Source organism: Corvus hawaiiensis, chromosome 13, assembly GCF_020740725.1.
Source record: "Corvus hawaiiensis isolate bCorHaw1 chromosome 13, bCorHaw1.pri.cur, whole genome shotgun sequence".
NCBI lineage: Eukaryota > Metazoa > Chordata > Aves > Passeriformes > Corvidae > Corvus > Corvus hawaiiensis.
Genome location: NC_063225.1, coordinates 5,163,688 through 5,182,131, shown reverse-complemented (window position 1 = coordinate 5,182,131; position 18,444 = coordinate 5,163,688). Strand labels below are relative to the sequence as shown.

Below are 18,444 nucleotides of genomic sequence, written 5' to 3'. Positions count from 1 at the left end.
CCGCTCCGCGCGCCCCGCCGGCTTTAAATTTTAAACCGGTGGCGGCGGCCAATCGGCTCGGTCCGCGCGCTGGCCCCGCCCCCCGCTCCGTCTCCGGTCCCCGCCAATGGGATTGGCTGCGCTCGCCGCGCGGCCGGCCAATCAGCGGCGAGCGCCCGTCTCGCCGCCGCGCGGCTCCGCCCTCCAGCTCTCCGCTCTCCGCCAATGGGAGAGGGAGGCGCGGGAAGTGGGCGTGGCGCGTGCTCGGCGGCAGCCAATGGGGGCGCGCGCGGGGCGAGGGCGCGAGCGGCCGTACCGGGCGGGCGATGGCGGCGGCGGCGTGAGGAGGCTGCGCCATGTCGTGCTCGCACAGCGCCGTGTTCCTGCTGGACACCGCCGGCCCCGCGCGCCGCGAGCGGCTCCAGCGCGGCGCCCTCCGCCTTCTCGCCCTCCTGGGCTGCCGCTTCGGCCTCTCCCGCCTCCGCTGGGCCTTCCGCTTCTTCGACTCGCTCGGCGGCCGCGGCGGCGCCTCGCGGGGCGGCGGGTTCCGCCCGCCGGGGCCCCGCGCCTGGGAGCGGTTCGAGGAGGAGCTGGCGGAGCGGCTCGGGGCGCGGGCCCCCGCCGCCTTGCCCGGCCCCGCGCCGCGCGCTGCCCTCACGCACAGCGGGCTCAAGGAGACGCTGCTCGACTTCCAGTGGGACCGCCCGGAGATCGCGTCCCCCGCCAAGCCGCCCCGCAGGAGCCGCAGGACGGGGCTGGCTGCCCGAGAACCCCCGGAGGCGCCGCCCGAGGGCTTCGTGAACGCCGTGTTCCTTTTCTCCCCCTGCCCGCACTCGCGGAGGGAGCTCCGGCAGTTCGTGTCCGGGAACGATGCCCCCTCCTCCCCTGGAGAGCCGCCCACGGCGCAGGAGCTGGCGGAGAAACTCCTGCCCAAGAGTGTCCAGGAGTTGCTTACGGAGCAGAAAATCACCCTGTTCTGGGTGGACACTGCCGACTGGGCTCAGGTAACGAGGTTACACCGCACAGCTTTCAGCTGGGAGCACTAGCGGGACATCTGCCACGCTACTTTCTGGCATAAGTCATCTTTGGGTGGTAGGGAAGCGCGCCAAGGTTCATTTACTGCCTCACAATCTTAGCAAGGGACTGAAATCTGGAACGGAATTATCCACCTGGAAGCTGAGATACATCTGCAGTGGAGTAGCTGTGCAGTGTTTATTGATGGGATGCCTTGTGCTTTGAGTTAGGGGGGTGTTACAGTTGTTCAGAATTGCGGATAAGCAGCCTGATAGTTCAGGTGTGTAGACACCAGATTTAAAAAAAAAAAGAGCTTGAAAATATTGCTAGCTTTTAGATCACTGGGAATAGTATAAACTTTGCTAGGTTCCTGTGAAGGCTGATAAAGTCCATAAAAACTCCCAGGAAGCACCGTGTTTAGATGCTTTGGATAGGTTTCCTATACCAGCTTTTCTGAAAACGTGCAGTCTTTATTTGTTTACATGGAAGTTCTCTCACTGCCAACCTTAACTTGAGACCTCTCTTACTTTTATTTCAGCTGATCGAATGCCCGGATCATGGGGGCTACTGGACAATGTTTGAAGTGATTTGTCAGATGGGAGGCACCATTTTGCCAGCTGAAACCTTGGTGCACTGTTTGAGTCACCCTAGGGCAGATGTTGCTGCTGGCTTCCTTGGGGACTCCAGGTTCCCAGTGCCACAGGCTGTGCCTTGGACCACGCTTCTGCCGCTGGATGCGACTTTGAACTGCTTGTTCTCGAGGCCATCCGTGTATCGATCAGTGTTTCCCCAGCAAGAAGGAACGTTGTTTCTCAGCATGCCTGGTAATAAAAAAAAAAATGAAAGAAAAATGTAGATATATATGATAGTAACTGATCTCTCATGCAGGGTCCTTGATGAGCTTCCCTTGTGAATAGTATGTGTAGAAGTAACTTCGGATATTTAAAAGCCTAGGTGTTTTTTTTTGTTAAAGTTCTGGTGCTCTATTTCTGATTTAGCCTCTTCAGTTTTCCATGCTCCTAGAAGTTTGGATGAAGAGCTCTTTGCTGGTCCCACCTTATAGAGGTGTACTCCCTTTTCTCATACGATTATTCAGTTTAGCTAAAAAAACCCCACAGATTAAAAGCCTCTTCAAAATAAAACAGATCAGCTTTAAAGCAGCATGCAGTATGGGTGGGGTCTTTCTTTAGTGGTCCTTCCATGCACTCAGCTCCTTGAGAGCTTGGGAAGGAGATCAGTTCTGTAACACACTTACTGCAGAATGTATTCCTCATTTAATCTTGGAGCTAGCTTTTTTACATTGAACTTGTCTCTTCACCTAGATGGAAAAACCTTTTTTACTTGCTTTCAGACTTTTGTTTTTATCCTATCCTTGCACAGGAGGGAAGAAGCAGGAAAGCTGTGCCGTGATCCTGGAACCTCTTGCCATGAGCCAAAGACACCTGCAGTGTCCAGTCAGCATCTTCCTGAAAGGAAGCTTGACAGGTTGGAGCTTGGCACAGGCTGGCCACTTCTTCACAGAGAGCTGGATACTGCAGAGCTCACAGGCTGAGCAGGGAGAATGTAACACATCTCTGTTTCATCAGCTGTTGAGGAGTCTAGTGGCTGAAGGGCTGCACATGGTAAATCTTCCTCTTTGCCTTAAGCTAATATCTGCTCTGAAATGAGCTGTGACAAAAAGGGTGGCAGTATCATGTTGGGAAGACAATAATAGTAATAAAAGCTGCACTGCAAATTGTTCATTTGAAGCTAAATTCAGAACATTTTCATTGAGATCATGTGACTCTACAACCTGCTTGTAAAGTATCTGTGCTCCTTAGGGCTCTGTATTTCCAGATAATGTAAACTCTTCGCTTTTCCCTTTTTTTTTTTTTTCTTTTAAAATGCAGGTTGCTGAGGTATCTCTGTCTAAAACTTGGTGCCCCTGCACTGCTGTTCTGTCACCACTTTCTGAGGATACTGCAGTTCTGACTGTGCTTGGTCCTGAGAAGACTGCTGAAATTCAGGGATGCAGCCTTGAAAGAGCTGTAGTGGAAGACTCTTCCCAAGACTGTGCTACTCACCTGCCAGAGATTGTGAATAGTGTGTTGAGTAAAATTGACATGTCAGTGGAAAATTCTCTGGCCAGTCTGGGTAGGTGTCAGGAAATGTAAAACTTGCCATCTTTTGATCATCTCCAGATCTGCAGTGGAAAAAATCTAAGGTTAATGATTTTGTCCTTGAGGAGTCTCATTTTTGGGACTTGTTCATTGTGTCATCTGTAGCTGAGGCCTTGTGATGTGACACAGAAAGAAATCTGCAGGGGTGTAGCTTTCTGGCAGAGTGTTAGTTTCCATTAGCTTGCAGCTAAAGCACAGCTACATGTGCCTGGGGCCATGTTTTCAGAAGGAGGCTTCCTAAAATGTGTCACATGGGCTATCCCTGGCCAGGAAAGCCTTTGGGTGGGACGGCAGCAAGAAGGCTGCTTTTACTGGTGTGTTTTGTGTTTGAGTGAATCTTTCATCTTCTGATGTATTAGCTATGAAAATGCCTTTCCAGGATCAAAGGTTTGGGAACCTCTGCTTTAGAGCCTCTCTGAAGCCTGGGACCTTCTGCCACTTCGTTCAGCTTTTCTAATTTTTATGTATGTGTGTGTCTGCTTACAGGAGGAGAAACTCCAGTGCCAGAGTGGGTCCAGCGGGAACTGTCCCACACAGGGGCCTGGCATCCTTCAGTGCTGGAAGCATGGTATCCTGCATCAAATGCTTGTGGAGCAAGCTCGGATCTGATGGAGTCATTCAGGTATTTTTCTGAATGTCTCTGAGTAGTAATCAAGGATTTCTGCTTCTAGTTAAAGGAGTATGGCTGTAGCATTGCTTAGAGTTCTATAATTAAGTGCCTCTTAATTAGTAGTGCTTTTATTTCTGTACTCAGTTTACTGTTGGCTTAAATCTTGGTGTATAGACAAAAGAAAATGGGAACAGGTTGTTTGGGTATCAGTTTGTGTGGATCAAAATCTTGGTAGTTTCAAGAGTTATACAGGTCACTTAAAATGACCTTAAGCTACTTGGGAAATTACAGGCTTGAGCTTTTATGGCATGGTAGGATCCAGTGCAAGATACTGAAGATGTGGTTGTGTTCTCACAGTTGGTATTTATTTGGAATGAATGAGCTTGCTTTCTTCAAAGAGCTTGCTGAGTGAAACAAGAGAGTCTAATGCAGGGTAGTTTAGAAAGCACAAAGCTGCTGATTTAGTTTTGTGGTACAGGTCAGTGCCATATCCATTGTACATTAATGTAATGCTTGTTTCCAGCTTGCCATGACCCTTCTAAGAGGGTGGTTTGGGTTTTTCGCATCTCCTAAGTGTGTTGGGGAACAGGTGCTGGAAGAGTTACTAGTGTGTGCTACTTGCATTGTATTGCTGCAGAGTGGAACCTAGAAAAACCTTGTTTCTGTCCACAGGGAAGAAGGGATACACCTCCTATTCCCACCTTTTTTTGATAACTGTAGTGTTCTTTCATATAGGCTCCTGCAGGCTCCTTGTGCTAACAGGAAGGATGATGCAGACCAGTCTGATGTGGAGCTCTCAGAAAGTCTATCTGAGCTGTACCAGAGAAAATTCAGTGAAACTTCTGCTGCAGCTGGACCAGGAAATAACAAAAAAAGACGTATGTATACTTTGGGATTATATATGCATGTTGTCAAAAAAAGATAATGCATGAACTGCAGAGATATGTACTCTTAAGTAGTAGCATGCTTTGGATTATTTTATTTAGGGACAGTCTCATTTATCTACTAAGTATTAGGTTTGTCCTATAGTAGAACTTGAATTACTGTAATTCAAGGCTGTGCAGTGACTGACAAAGCTGTTAAAAGCAGCATGCAGAGCTCTGCAGTTTAATTAGCTGTTGAAACAGGGACTGCTACAACTACTAGTAAATATTGCAACCTCTCAATTTTGTTCTAATTAGAGAAATAGAACACTTTCTTCTACAAGAGTTTAATCATTGCATTTCTCTACACTAACCATAGTTGACTTTACCCTAGCCTCATGTATCTGCAAGTCCTACTCTGTCAGCTGTTTCTATTTCTGTGACATAAGATTGCCTCCTATATATATAAATTTGATTAAATCTACCTAAGTTCTTATGCAGAGCAATGTGCACCTGCTTTTTATTTGGAGAAGCAGCTGCCTACTGTGCTGCCTGTATGCTCATTTCATGAAGAAATGTGAACCTTTTGGGCCACACTTTCCTCTAGGAGGTTACTAATTTCACTTCACAGTTACAGAGTTTAGTGTTGTGCTCTACCTTGGATGGAGTTCCTGTCCCAGCATGCCTGATGGTAGAACACTTTTTTGTGGCATTGCAGGTGGAGTTCCCCGAACTCCAGTCAGGCAGAAGATGAAGACCATGTCCAGATCCCTGCAGATGCTCAATGTAGCAAGACTGAATGTAAAAGCTCAGAAGTTTCAACCTGATGCTGTGCCACCAGCAGTGAACGAGAAGGTTCCACAGAAGCTTTCAGCAAAAAGATTGGATGAAAAGGTGGAAGGAAAGGAAAAGGCACTTAAAATATCAATTGGTGTGTGTTAAGTCCTGTTATCTTTCTGTCTTGATACATCCCATATGAACTCTTGATATCCTGATATAGGAGTCCATGCAGGATTTTTATGGAAGGGAGAGCAGAGAATAATGGAGTATTCAGTGCCAAGGAGCAGATCAGTGTTTGGGTTTCTGTATCTTCAGCATGGCAAACAGTAGACATTTTTTTCCCATCTTTACCCCATTTTGTTTCTGTCTCTTTACAAACTAGTGTTACAGCTGCTTCTGGGGTTAGTTTCTTGCCTTATATCCATCTGAAAAAAGCAATAAGGATTTACTTCTTTATTTTTTTAACCAAAAAAAATAGAGGGAAGCACCCATCAACGTGTAACTGGAAATGTAGTCCTGTTTACTAATTAGGTGGAAATAAAGGGCATTTCTTGACTTTGTTGATTATAGAATTGATTTAGCTTGTAGTATGTCAAGGGCCTGGACCTGGGACTGCTTCTGTTAGTGTTCTGTGGTCTGGATGTGTCCTTGCTGGAGAAAATATTTATTACTTCCTCTGTTCCCCACTTCAGCTGGGGTGAGTATTTTATCGGTGAGGTGTGGGGAACAGGCACTTTGTTAATGTAGACCATTTCCTTGCAGACTTCCAAACAGAGGAGGAGCTGCAGTCCCACCTGACTGCGAGCTACCAGAAGGCTGTTGCTGAGGGAATTCCCTCACCTGCACGTGCCCAGAATATGATCATGGCCATTAAGAGGTTCTTGAAAATACAAGATGCCAAAGAGAAAGAGGTAGGTAAGAGCGTGTGAGCGAGGTTGTTACTGATCTGGAAGTCAGAATTTTTACTGTTTTGGGCTACCTTGCCTTCATGTTCTCTGAAGTTTTATGTGCAGTTGCACCCTGATCACTGACTGCTTCTATCTGTGAGGACTCAATAGTGAAAAACTGTGGATGGTTGTAAAGAACGTAGGAAAATCCAGTTCAGTTATCAGTTTACAACTTTGCTAAACGTTGCAAGACGTCTTTTCTTTATATTGGCCTCCTTAAAAATTCTAATTTCAAAGACAGTATTTTTAAAAATACATTCTTGCAAACTGTATTGTAAAGAAGGTGCATCTTTTGTTTTTCCATTACGTGGCAAACCTAGGCCTGGCTTTGCCAGCAAAGAGAAATCGTTCAAGGTATTTCTTAAAATCTTTAGCACTATTTACAGGCTTACAACAATCTGAAACCAAAACTGGTAAACCTGTGATTAATTGAACAAAAATACCGTGAGAGACAAATCCAGAGTGAAGAAGGCCTGAAGCTGTGAGCAAGAAACCTCTGTGATTTCAAGCTCTAAGCTGTTCTGTCTCATCATAACTGTGCTACTGAAAAGTAATTCCTTTCCTTGAAAGAAAAGGAAAAAACTGAACTACATCCAAAAGAATGTATTGGGTTGGGGGGATAACTGGGGGACAAGGGAGGAACCTGCCCTTCAGACAGGGAACAGAGTTGAAGTTCTTGCTGTCATTATGTGTCTGCAGGTGGCCTGTGTGGAAAGAGTCAGAAACCATCTCCTGAAGACCAGCAAAATGCTCAGACAGCAGCAGGGCTCACAGAAGGAGACCAAAGTCAGAGAGTATGAGACACTGTATTTACTTCAGCTTCTGAGATACTGTGGAGTTGGTTAGCAGTTTTTAATGGTGGCTTTTTTGTACAACTGGAAAAGTATTTCCATGGGGCACATGTTTCAAGGAGAATCTCTGGTTGCAGTAAAACCGTTTCATTAAATGCAGATATACCCATGCTGTGTGATAAGCACTGCAGCCTGTATCTGGAATGAGACATCTCCCTTGCCACCAAAATGAAATGCTAACTAAATTTTGCTGTCAAAAGGAACCACTTCCCTTCCCATTGCTTTTTTTGAGCACACCTTTTGCAGTAAATATGCTGTTTCCATTAGAAAAAGAGGTGATGGATAATTACTTGTTTTCTTAGGTGCCGACTTCAGGTATTTCTGCGCCTTGAGTTGTGCCTTCAGTGCCCTTCGCTGCAAAGCAACGCTGAGGAAATGGAGCAGCTGTTAGAAGAGGCAAGTAAAGTATAAACCAGGTTGTGTTTCTGCATGGCACTGGAAATGCAGACCTGGAAACTGCTTTTCCTTTGATTTTACACTAACACTTTATATTCTTTGGTAAGATATCTGGTGCTGCAGCTGTCACACCTTAATCCATTTTCCCACCTGACTTTCTCTTCCAGATGACAGATACGCTGCGCATTTTATGTCTGACTGAAGACCCAGCCTATCTTACAAAGTTTCTAGAGGAAATATTAGAATTGTAAGTTCTTTAGCATGACTTACGTGTTGCTGGGGACTGTGGTTTGGGTTGGATCTTGTCTGTGAGTAGACAGCAATCAATAGCTTTGATTACTGCATCTTTGTAATACCCAGAAATTTACATGTGTTCTGTTTCTTATCTCTTGATTAAAGAAAAAGTAGCTGATAAGCAAGTAAACTAATTAAAAAACCCAGTTGATATTCAGTTTGTTGTTTGTTTTTAAATTGACATGTAAGAACAAGGATTTAGCTCAAACCTTGGGATTGAAATACCAACAGTTTTGAGGAGGGGTGTATTTGATGTGGGTTCTCTCTGATGCTCCAGGTATATGAATTCTATACCGAAGACCCTTGGAGATATTTATTATGGTCTGGGTACACAAATACCTCCGAAGCTGGCATCTGTTCTGCCTTCAGACTTCTTCAGTGATGACTCCATGACTCTGGATAGCAAATCTCCAGGCCTTCCACCCTCTTTATCATCTGTCTTAACTCCCAGCGCTGTTTGCAGTGAGAGTGATCAGCTGGAGGAGCTGCGCACCAGATCTGCCAAAAAGAGAAGGTAATAATTCCGAACAGGAGGCAGCTTTTTGTTGGCTATAAAAATACAGTCTTGGTTCTGTATTTGTATCTTATGCAAAAGTAGAGTTCAGGAGCATTGTCCAGGAGAGGAAAAGCATGTTATGCTGTGCAGTAGCTGACCTATATTGTTGAAAGTGATTTACTGGAGATTTCTGTGTTGGGGATTCTGTGTTCATATTAGCAAATTGTGAATGAGTTCCAATACCAACCTTAGATAGGAATAGCTTTTTATATTGCAAGTCATATCTTAGTATAGTAAGTGAGTTATCAATGCAGTTTGCAATTTCAGTTTAGGTAAACACTTCCTATGTCTCGAGTCAAACCTGAGTTTAATTGTCAGTAGGTTGATAACTGTGCTTCTGATCTTATTTTAACTTTTGTTTGTCTTCTAAAGGAATAATGTGTTAGCCAGACACAGGAGCATGACAGAAGCACCACAGAACTTGCGTCAAATTGAGATTCCCAAGGTAGCCAAGAATCCCATCAGAAAGGTAAAACTCTTCCAGAAGGACTGTGTATGAGTTGCGATGCTTGACTGCAAAAACTCTTGCTCCGTATTCCCTTAGTAAGTGTGCCCTGTAGCAGCTGTACAGAGATCAAATTGTTTCAAAGGAGAAACTGAAATAATGAGTGGTTCAGAGCTTACAGTTAATATTCATACTTAAACATAACATTGCACTGCTGCTGAGGCTGATTTCTCATTTGTTTCAGGAGAACTTGCGTTCTTACCTTGCCACTGAGAAGTCCCAGCAGGTACCTTTGTTGCAGAAAGAGGCAGTGCAAGGTATATTGACTTCTGGCTTGTTCATGGAAAGGTGCATCTTCAGCACATGTTGTCCCTGTAAATTTTACTGAGCCATGATGAAATTATGCTGAGGCATGCTGGAAATGTGAAGGAAGTTTTGCTGAGTTATGCAAAAACTTTGAGGGGGAAAAAAATACGCGATATTCTGTGTACTCATACGCAGAAAACTTAAATTCTGTGTCCTCGAAAGAAAACCTTGACTCTTGAAATTATTTCCGTCTTCTCTGTCCTGGAAAGGAAATGGGGACAAGAATGAACTATATCTGAAAATAGGATATATCCCCACAAATACTTAATAAAAATAAATCTCACGTGTTTTCTCTGAACCAAGATGTGCTTTGGTTGAGATTTTGTAGTACACCTAATGTTCCACATGGGACACACTGACTGTCTGCTTTTTCTGCTATGGCATCTGCTTGTAGTTTATTGCTGGAATAATGCAAATAATAGAAATTCAGGAGAGAAGGCTGGAATGGATTTAGAGGAGGACATGTTCCAGTAGCAGAAAAAACAACTTTTCAAAGCTTTGTAGCCTCTAAAAAGTTGCCTTTCCATGCTGGTAAATTGTTCCTATCCCTAGTGGCCTGGCAAAATTAACTTTGTATGATTTTTCCTTTCTTTCTTTTTTTTTTTCTTCTGCTTTTCCTTGTAATCTGATCTTTTCTTGCTTTTCTTGCCTCACAGAGGTTACAAAGGTAAGGAGGAATCTCTTCAATGAAGAGATACCTCCACCATCAAAAAGGTCACTGAAAAAGATGCTTAGAAGCCAGTCAGTATCTGCTGTGGAAGGCCTAAAATACAAATGCACCAGTGAGGGCAACAAAGGTAGGCTATGACTTGCACATGTAAGATTGTTGTGGAAGAGCTTTTGCTAAAATTCCTATTTTTGCATTCTTAGTTCTATGAAACAATTAGGATCTGTTTTTAATAAAGGAGGAGGTCATCGCTGTGGTGCTTGGGGATTGAATAATGATGGTATTGAAGCTGAAACCTGTTTTTTACTGAACTCTTTACATATAAAGAAAATTAAAATGCTTGGTTGAAAAAGGACCTGTGAAATAAAGATGAAGAATGAAAGTTATCTCAGTAGGTTAACTGTGTCTGACATGGTACTATTAATAATATTGAGGGAGTGGGAAGGAGGCGTAGACACTGGACTGAAATAATGATAGCTTGTGAGTGCTGGGAGACAGCACAATGGTTCTATATTGACTGTCATTCTTAAGCTGAAGCCTGTATGAAACTGTATTTATTTATTTGTTCCAAGTGCTTATTAATTGTGGGATGTTACACATCTTGCATGATTTTTAGATCATCGCAAGTTACTGACCAGGAGAGTTGCAGAAACACCACTACATAAGCAGGTGTCCAGGAGACTCCTACACAAGCAGATCAAAGGCCGGTGAGTTCCTTCTGAATTTTTCAGTAAGTATTGGGTGTCTAATTAATGGATGTCTAATTAGTGGCTATGAGCAGAATTATCAGGTATCGTTGTGGTCGAAGATCATCTTCACTTAAGGCAGCAAGGGAACCAGTGGAGGCTAAATGCCACTGGGGGAAATACTGCTTGCTTCATCATGTAAGTCAGGCTGCTTTAATTCCTGCAGCTAATGTCTGTCTGGATTGAGTTGCTGATTCCAGGGCTTCTTCAGAAAAGGTTCCTGCTGTATCTTGTGGGCTCCAGGCTGAATTGTAGCGTTTTCTTTCATGTAGAACTGTTACCTGTACAGCTAGGGAGCTACCCATACTTAATTACATGTTAATAGGAGGTGAAGTGCTCACTAACTGCTCACTTAGAGTAGCCCACAAAGCAATATATTGGTGTAGAATAGAGTACTGCTTTTCAGTCTCTGTGCAAGTTGTGTTCCTGTAAATGTGCTTAGTATGCTAAGCCCAAACTGTCTGTTGTTTCTCAAGGTCTTCTGATCCAGGTTGTGACACTGGTGTTGTAGAAGAATCTCCAGAGAAGGCCATATATGGTAAGCACTGATTTTTCATTAAAGGTGGTTTGGCTGTGTCATAGCTCGTAAGACGAGTGTGCTTTGATTTAGTTAATTTATGAGAAGTCAGCCCAAAAGTGTTGTACTGTTCTGTTGGTGGAGCACAGCTGCCTCTGAGAGAACCACTTGCTGCTCATTGCTTTAACAGCTCTGTACAGTAGAGGTTAAGAAAGAGAGGTAGATAGTAAGTCTGTTAAATGAAAAACATGAAGGACTTGAAGGGTGAACAAGATTCCGAGCTGCTATAATTACTGTCAAACCAGCACATGCTTATTTTTAATGTAACTTCACCATGTTGTGCTGTGACCCTGCTCTGATTTCTGCTGTAACAGACAGCCACTTGGCTCTGGGGAGCGTCTCTTATGTTGGCTACTGCTGTTCCTTATCCCCAGAAGGGAAGAAAAAACCAGCACGTCTGGGCAAGGAGGAAAATGAAATTGGTAGCAGAAAGAGACAAGAGTATTAACCCATCTTTTAACCTGGATGTAACTTGCATTGAACATGGCTTTTCTAGCATTCCTTTCCATTTAATTGCTAAAGAGGAATGAGTGTAAACATGACTCAGAGGAGGGGGCATCATAATTTAGAAGAAGATTGGTATGCATAAATATTCCAAATTCTCAAGAAAGCTGAACCTTTTCTTCACCTGCTTGCCTTGCTGGGTGAGATAGGTATCTGTAGAGAAGTTTATTCTGAGAGTATGTTCCTTGCAGTTGGGAACTGTTCCTGATGATGTGCCCATTGTTGAGGGAGAAAGAAGGCTCAATCTCCAATGTCCTTGCCTTTGCAGAAGCAGGTTTGAGAAGAAGTCCACGCATCAAACAGCTGTCTTTGAATAGGACCTGCTCTGGTGCTTTCTATTCCACTACACAGCCCAGCTCAAAAAATTCAGAGCACCTCTGCCAGAGACAAGAAAAGGAGAGCTGTAAACTGCAGGATGTAGAAGGTACTGAGTGGGATTTGAGCAGACTGATACTGCTGATCTGAAAAGCTGGCATGGATAGCTCTGAGTTTGATTTGATTTGGCTCTACAAGAGACTGTAAGAAGCTAAGAGCTGTCATGTAATATCTTCTGTAGACAGAAATTCATCCTCAGTAATTATTTTTTTTAATTGGTAATCTGAATTTTGAGGATGGTAAGGCAGCTATTTTGAATTCACTGCCAACTTAACAAACCAGTCAGGCCCATCTAACAGAATACCACTGATTGTCAGTCTGCATTCCTTACATGCAGTGAAATCCTTGTAAAATATGGGACAGAAATCCTATAGCTTACTTTCAGTCTACTCTGTGGCAGCATAAAGCAATGACGGATGGGATCTTCTTTGCGGGCTTTCTCAGTAGGATTATCAGCTAAAAATGGTGACACTTAGTTCTTTATATTCTACTTATTAGAATCCTTAGTCATGAACCAGAACTATCTAAAGCTACAAGCTATAAATAGAATAAGAGGCTGAGGTATTTTGTACCTTTTTTTACCATTGGAGCACTCTTCCTACAGATGGATATTAATTTCATAATGGGAAATAACAATAATTCTGATGAAGCTTTAACACTTGGCTAGAAAAGCACATGCCAGGGATATGAGCTTTTTACACTACTTTTCCACACACCTGATGTGATTCAGACAACTGTGGCACGTTACTTTGTATTAGTTAAATTGTACTGTTCTATATTATAGGCCTTAACCAGCATTCAGAGAGCCCCCCTGTCCAGACTCCCAAGAGGTTTTTCTTTGGTGCAGTCATTGACATGTGTAGTCCTGCAGTGAAGCATTCACCTGGAAGGAGGAGAACAAGAAAAGATTCCTTACACTTAGAGGAGGTCACCTCATGTCAGGTAGAAACAGTTACCTCTTTCTTCCCATCCTTGTTTTCTATTAATGTTTAGTCAGACCTATGCATCTTAAATGTAGTGTTCTTTAAGTCTAATCCAATGGGTTTTTTGTTTTTCAAATCTTGGGAAGTAAATATGAAGATGAGTAGATGATTAAATTAAATTCTTTAATTTAATTTTCCCCTGCAGACTCCTAGGAAAACACCTCATAAATTTGCCCAGAAGCCACTGAATTCTGCCAGTAAGCTCCCAAGGAGATCGCCTCGCATTGCCCACAGGACGCCACAGAAGCTGGAGAAGACACCTGGCAGAAGTCCAGCAGCTAAGCAGACTGTAGCTAAATGTTTGGGAAAGTACTTTTCTCATCCTTCACAAAGGGTCAAGTCTCCATCTGTGCTAAGTGACAGCAAGAGGGTTCACTTACTGCAAGTAACTGCTGAGGCCTGTTGTGCAGCACAAACACTTTCCCCTCCTTGCAAAGAGTCTGGCTTGCAAACACCAAAACGTGAAGGGTTCGCCGTGCTTAAAGCCTCAAAATTACCTCCAACAGATTCAAACCCAACTGCTTCTTCTTCCCCCTCTGCCATCCAAGAAAGGTGTTTTACAGAACTTCAGACTCCAAGACGTTCCTTGAGATACCTCTCAAAATTAGCATCTCCAGGTAGTGCTCGAAGGCAAATCCTCACAAACGAAATTCAGGTGCAGTTAGATCCGTTACCTCGAACACCTAAAAGGACTCCCAGGAAACTTGAAGATCCAGGTTCAAAGTTATGTACCATCCCACTGAGTACAGAAATACCTCAGCTTTCTGTGAGGCCAGAGCCTTTCTGCAGTTCTCCACTCCGTGAAAGTTCCACAATCACTGAGACAATCTGCTCTCCTTCCCACACACAGGCTGGGGAGTCTGGTGCATCTAAACCATTTTCTCAAAAGACTCCAGGCACTTCACTGAGGTCCCTGCTTCACACATCCAAGCTGGCCACACATGATCCAGATTCTAGAGGAGAGAGCCTCACACTTAAATGTACAACGCTTTCAGAAAATAAGGACAGTTGTCATGATACTGGTGGTAACTGTTCTGTTGAAAGCCTTCAGCTTCATCAGTCTGAAAATACCCCTGTATTGGAGAAAAACAAACACATGGATAGAGTGTCTCAAAAGCCTCCTTCAGGGGAGGACTTGGAAAACCATTTGTCTCCAAAGCCTTTTGCTGGAGGGCAGGAACATTCACAGAATGCTGAGAGAGACTGTGAGCCATCAGTTAAGGGGGAGAACTGCAGTGCAAACACCTGTGAGTCCTTCCTAAGTGATTTGCAAACAGTTAGTGATGACTTGGAAGCCAGAACTCTGCTGAGGGAAGACTATATGGGGCTGAAGGCTCCAAGTCTCAAGAGACGCTCCAGATTTGCCCTGAATACGTCGCCTCCTATGCAGAAGTCTGCTCCTGCCTATTCCTTACGCTGCACTGCAGACAGGAGGCAGCGGGAGGCTGCGGCACGGATGGGAGAGCCTCCCTTTGTAGCCAAATTCTCGACTCCTGAAAGTCATTCTAAACTCCCTTCTGCCAGCCCACCGACGTACGAAGTGGAAATTGAAATGCAAGCTTCGGGCCTGCCCAAGCTTCGCATTAAGAAAATTTGCTCTTGCTCATCGTTGGAAGTTCAAGCTGAAGCAAGTGCCAGCAAACTCAAGGGAGGAGAAAGCCCCTTCGGTGATCTTGCTATGACCTGGTGCAGCAAGCACCCAGGAAAACTAGCAGCTGCCTGTGTTTCTCCGTCCTGCTGCCGTTCTTTCCACAGTACACCTGGGAAAGGTGCAGGACAGACGTACATATGCCAGTCATACACCCCAACAAGCTGTGCCTCTAATGTCACCTCCCCATTTCCCTTGGAAGCAGGAGTTCTCCAGACACCTTCTCCAAAGCAGAAGGGAAAGACTACTCCTGATGCCATCAATGACTGGCCTCGGAGGAAGAGAGCAGCAGGCAGCACTGCTAACGGGAGCTGTGCTCAGAGCGAGAGGAATGCTGATGAACGGACGTGGGTGTCAACAGGCAGAGAGAGAACGATGAGGGTCTCGGAACACTGCAGCAGCAAAGTAACGAATGCTCTTGGGGAATTTGAACTGGAAGGGATTTGCAGGCTCCAGGATCAGGCATCTCCTAGTGACTCTGAACCGAGGGCTGATGAGGACTCTGCCATGGGAGCTTTTGGCTTGAAATCTCGGAAGCGGGTCTTTACTTACCTATCACCAGAAAAGGAGGAGAGTCACGGTGCCAAGAGATCACGTGCTGATAGGTGCAGCTTGGATCTCACTGGCTGTTCCACAGATGAGGGCAACAGAAGCAAATCAAGGACAGACTCTGTACTACCTGAGAAGCCAGGAGCATGTGCTCTCAAAGCACTGGAGCAGCACAGTTGTCTAGGGGATGATGATGTCTTCCTTTTGTCAGGTAATTAAGCGGCATGAAAGACACTCCACTGACGTTCAGATGTGGTTAAAAGTGGAGGTTAGACAAAAACAAGAACCCAGTTTTCTGTGTAATTATCTGAGGGAGAATGAGGTGAAAGGGGAATGGTTTGTAGATGACATGGAAGATACTTACGTGGAGAGGCAGACTGGATATGAGTATTAATGATGGAAGAGATATCAGAGAAATATGAAAAGAGCAGGAGGCTGGAGGAACTAAAAGGAAAGTTTGAGAACTTGAGAGAGGATTCCAGTGGCATCCAGCTGGTGATTTGTTCAGGTTTGTGTAGATGCCACTGGCTGTTTCTGCCCAGCATCCAGCTCTGAAGCCAGCAGTCTTAAGTTTAAAGCTTGGCTGCTTCAGTGTAGACTAGAGTGTTGGTGGGGTTAATCCTGTGGGTGTTGGTGTTTATTGGTGCTCCAGTTGTCTCTGCCTGTGGTGGTGGGCCCGTTGAAAGTGGCTACCAGAAATGATTCCCTTGCTAGCAGTAATGTTGTATCAGTAGGTGTATAGGTTTAAGCTGCCTCGTTGCTTTTGCTGTGGGTACAGACGAGTCAGCTGACCATGGTGAAACAGCTCTGTAAACCAGGCCTTGTGAATTTCAAATACTTAATCCAGTATTGTTGTAGAAATCACAGGGGCTTTGGCAGGTGTTGTTCTGAAGTCATTGCACTTAGCTTTGGTGTCGTTCCTCTTGCAAGGAAAGATCTGTGTACAGAGGCAGTGTCTTACTCAACATTATAACAGAGGAAAAAGGCCAAACCTTTAAGCAACATTACTCCATATTCAGGACATGAAATAATAGCAGTGTTTAGCCTCAAGATGGTCCTGTAAGAGACATTCTGTACCTACAGACCTTGTGTTTATATTTCTAGATCATCGTGGTTATAATAGTTTTCTTCCAGGACATGTGAATTACCTGTGTTTAATACAAGTGAAGTGCCTTTCTGCTAAAACCAGCTAAGAAAATTAAATGTGCTAAGAGCTGATTCCAGACTGCCATTTACCTTTCTTGAATGCCAAAACCCCACTGTGCCAGCCTAGAGTTTGCTTCAGATAAACTCAAAATATCACTTGTATTGATGGCAGTTTTGAGGTAGCATAAAGGCTGTGTGTGAGGCTTAGCACATGAGTTGAGTGGTTTTGCTGCAGCATCTCACTGTGCTTCTCCAGGCTCCACACCACCCGTGGAGAGAGGACTTTCTGCCAGCAGCCTTCTAGCCCTGACCCAGTCTCCACTGCTGTCCCCACCGCCAGCTCGGAGAAGGCGTGTCCAAGGTAAGCACAAGTGAGGAAAGGGCTAAGTGAGAAGTGCAGCTTCCAGTTCTTGCTGTCTCCACTTGGTATTTGGCTTCTTGGAATCACCAGCGAACTCTGGTAAATTGTGGCTCTCATGTATTCTTTCTGTTTTTTTAGAAGAGGAGTCTGATGCTGTCCAAATTACTGCCAACCAGGAGCTGTCTCCATTCCACATCATGGTTTCCAGGAGGCGTCCCCTTAGCAGGACTTACTCACGGAAAAAGCTGCTCAGCTGAACTTTGGAGCCAGGATAGTATGGGAAACTTTGTATTATCCCAGCTGTACAACACACCTTTTAACAAGGACCTGTATTTGGTGCTGGACTGGAGCTGGCTTGTGCTGGTAGGAGACTGGATGCAAGCACATGGCAGTAGAAATAAGGACCACTCTAAAAATTTATGGTTTCTTAAACATCACTTGCAGCATCTCTCCATCCATTCAAAGCCTGGCTCGGTCTTTCTCCTTGTGGAAGCTTAGAGTGAGTTCTGCACTCTAAGAAGGTTCAATTCTCCCAGGTCAAGAGGGAGAATTGTCAGTTCTCTACAGCTTTCTTCTAAAATAAACTGATACGAATCTTCTTTGTGTCCCTTAATCCAAAATCTGTCTTTGGCTTTAGGGATGGGGGCTGCAGGAAGGAGGATGCTGGAGGCGAATGGGTACAGAACAAGCTGCGTGCTCCTGCTGTGTCTTGTCCTGATACTAAATGGATCCCTCTGTTAATTGCATCCAGTTTGCCACAGCTTAGTGGGAAAATAACAAGGGAATTAATTAATTAGCTGAGTGCCAAGAGTACAGAAAAGGGGAAGATAATTTAACTGGGAACATGTTTGTAGATCATGAATGGTTTGGTGTATCCGCTCCTGGCTACTGCTGGATAAGCAGATGCTGATGGAATGACTTCATTGCCCTTTTCTGCAAACTTGCAGTAAGCAAGAGAGAATTGGCTGGGGAAGTGTCCTTGAGAAGTAAAACTTGGATGGAATAACTGGAGATGTCAGTTTCAAGACTACTCTTTACCAAACTGAGTCACGGATTAAATAGTGATTTAGTTGCCTGTGCCACATTTGTGTTCTAACCCCATGAAGAGAGCAGGAGCTGCGGTTCAGTGCCTGAGATGTAGCCTACAAGGGGCTAAAATAGTGCGTAATATTGGAAGGGCTGAATTTTTTCCCTTGGGATAGTGATCCGTTTGTGCATAGCAGGATCTTGGGGAAGTCACCCCACTGTGTCTACTGACTGCACAGGAAGTGGAGAGCTATGAAGATGGTGTGAGGTCATCCTAAAACAGGGCATGGGAAACCAGAGGTTTGTTAGGTTGCTTTAAGGCTTTGAGGGGCTAGATGGGATTGAGTGGAGCTTGTTTCCTGGACACACTATTCATTGCAGGAAAGCTGTTCATTTCCCACTGGGAAGAGGGGTGGAATCCTGTGCTTAACAGGGATTGTTTTGCTTCTGGGAGAGCTGCACCTGCTTCAAGGACGTCGAGTGACAAGCATGGAGCTCTAAATCTACTACTTACTTCCAAGTAGGATGGATTTTTTATTTTCCCTAGTGAAGATCTTTGTTTTCAACAGCAGGAAGTAAAGTCTCTGAACTTAATCTTGTGC

General features: G+C 44.6%; 1 protein-coding gene and 1 long non-coding RNA gene across 4 annotated transcripts; one reads left to right on the top strand and one right to left on the bottom strand.

The window, feature by feature from the left end:
* Positions 1 to 304: 304 nt before the first annotated feature.
* TICRR (TOPBP1 interacting checkpoint and replication regulator) lies at positions 305 to 17,429 on the top strand. The gene is made up of 22 exons (XM_048317589.1): positions 305 to 983; positions 1,532 to 1,817; positions 2,374 to 2,615; positions 2,883 to 3,126; positions 3,639 to 3,774; positions 4,498 to 4,640; positions 5,344 to 5,556; positions 6,168 to 6,316; positions 7,052 to 7,146; positions 7,506 to 7,599; positions 7,767 to 7,846; positions 8,171 to 8,407; positions 8,822 to 8,918; positions 9,139 to 9,211; positions 9,917 to 10,057; positions 10,544 to 10,634; positions 11,150 to 11,211; positions 12,023 to 12,178; positions 12,914 to 13,071; positions 13,258 to 15,520; positions 16,712 to 16,816; positions 16,955 to 17,429. Exons 1-22 carry the CDS (start codon positions 336 to 338, stop codon positions 17,071 to 17,073), a joined length of 5,832 nt encoding a protein of 1,943 aa, XP_048173546.1. The 5' UTR covers positions 305 to 335; the 3' UTR covers positions 17,074 to 17,429.
* LOC125332569 lies at positions 1,225 to 12,931 on the bottom strand. 3 transcript variants are annotated; one of them, XR_007206554.1, is made up of 5 exons: positions 12,846 to 12,931; positions 9,157 to 9,461; positions 7,494 to 8,391; positions 3,057 to 3,175; positions 1,225 to 1,814 (listed from the first exon to the last, which is right to left on the bottom strand). It is a non-coding gene; the product is annotated as an uncharacterized LOC125332569 (long non-coding RNA). The 3 variants fall into 3 exon arrangements; XR_007206552.1 differs by lacking the exon at positions 12,846 to 12,931 and having other exon boundaries at positions 9,157 to 9,906; XR_007206553.1 differs by lacking the exon at positions 12,846 to 12,931 and having other exon boundaries at positions 8,233 to 8,391; positions 9,157 to 9,906.
* Positions 17,430 to 18,444: the final 1,015 nt, after the last annotated feature.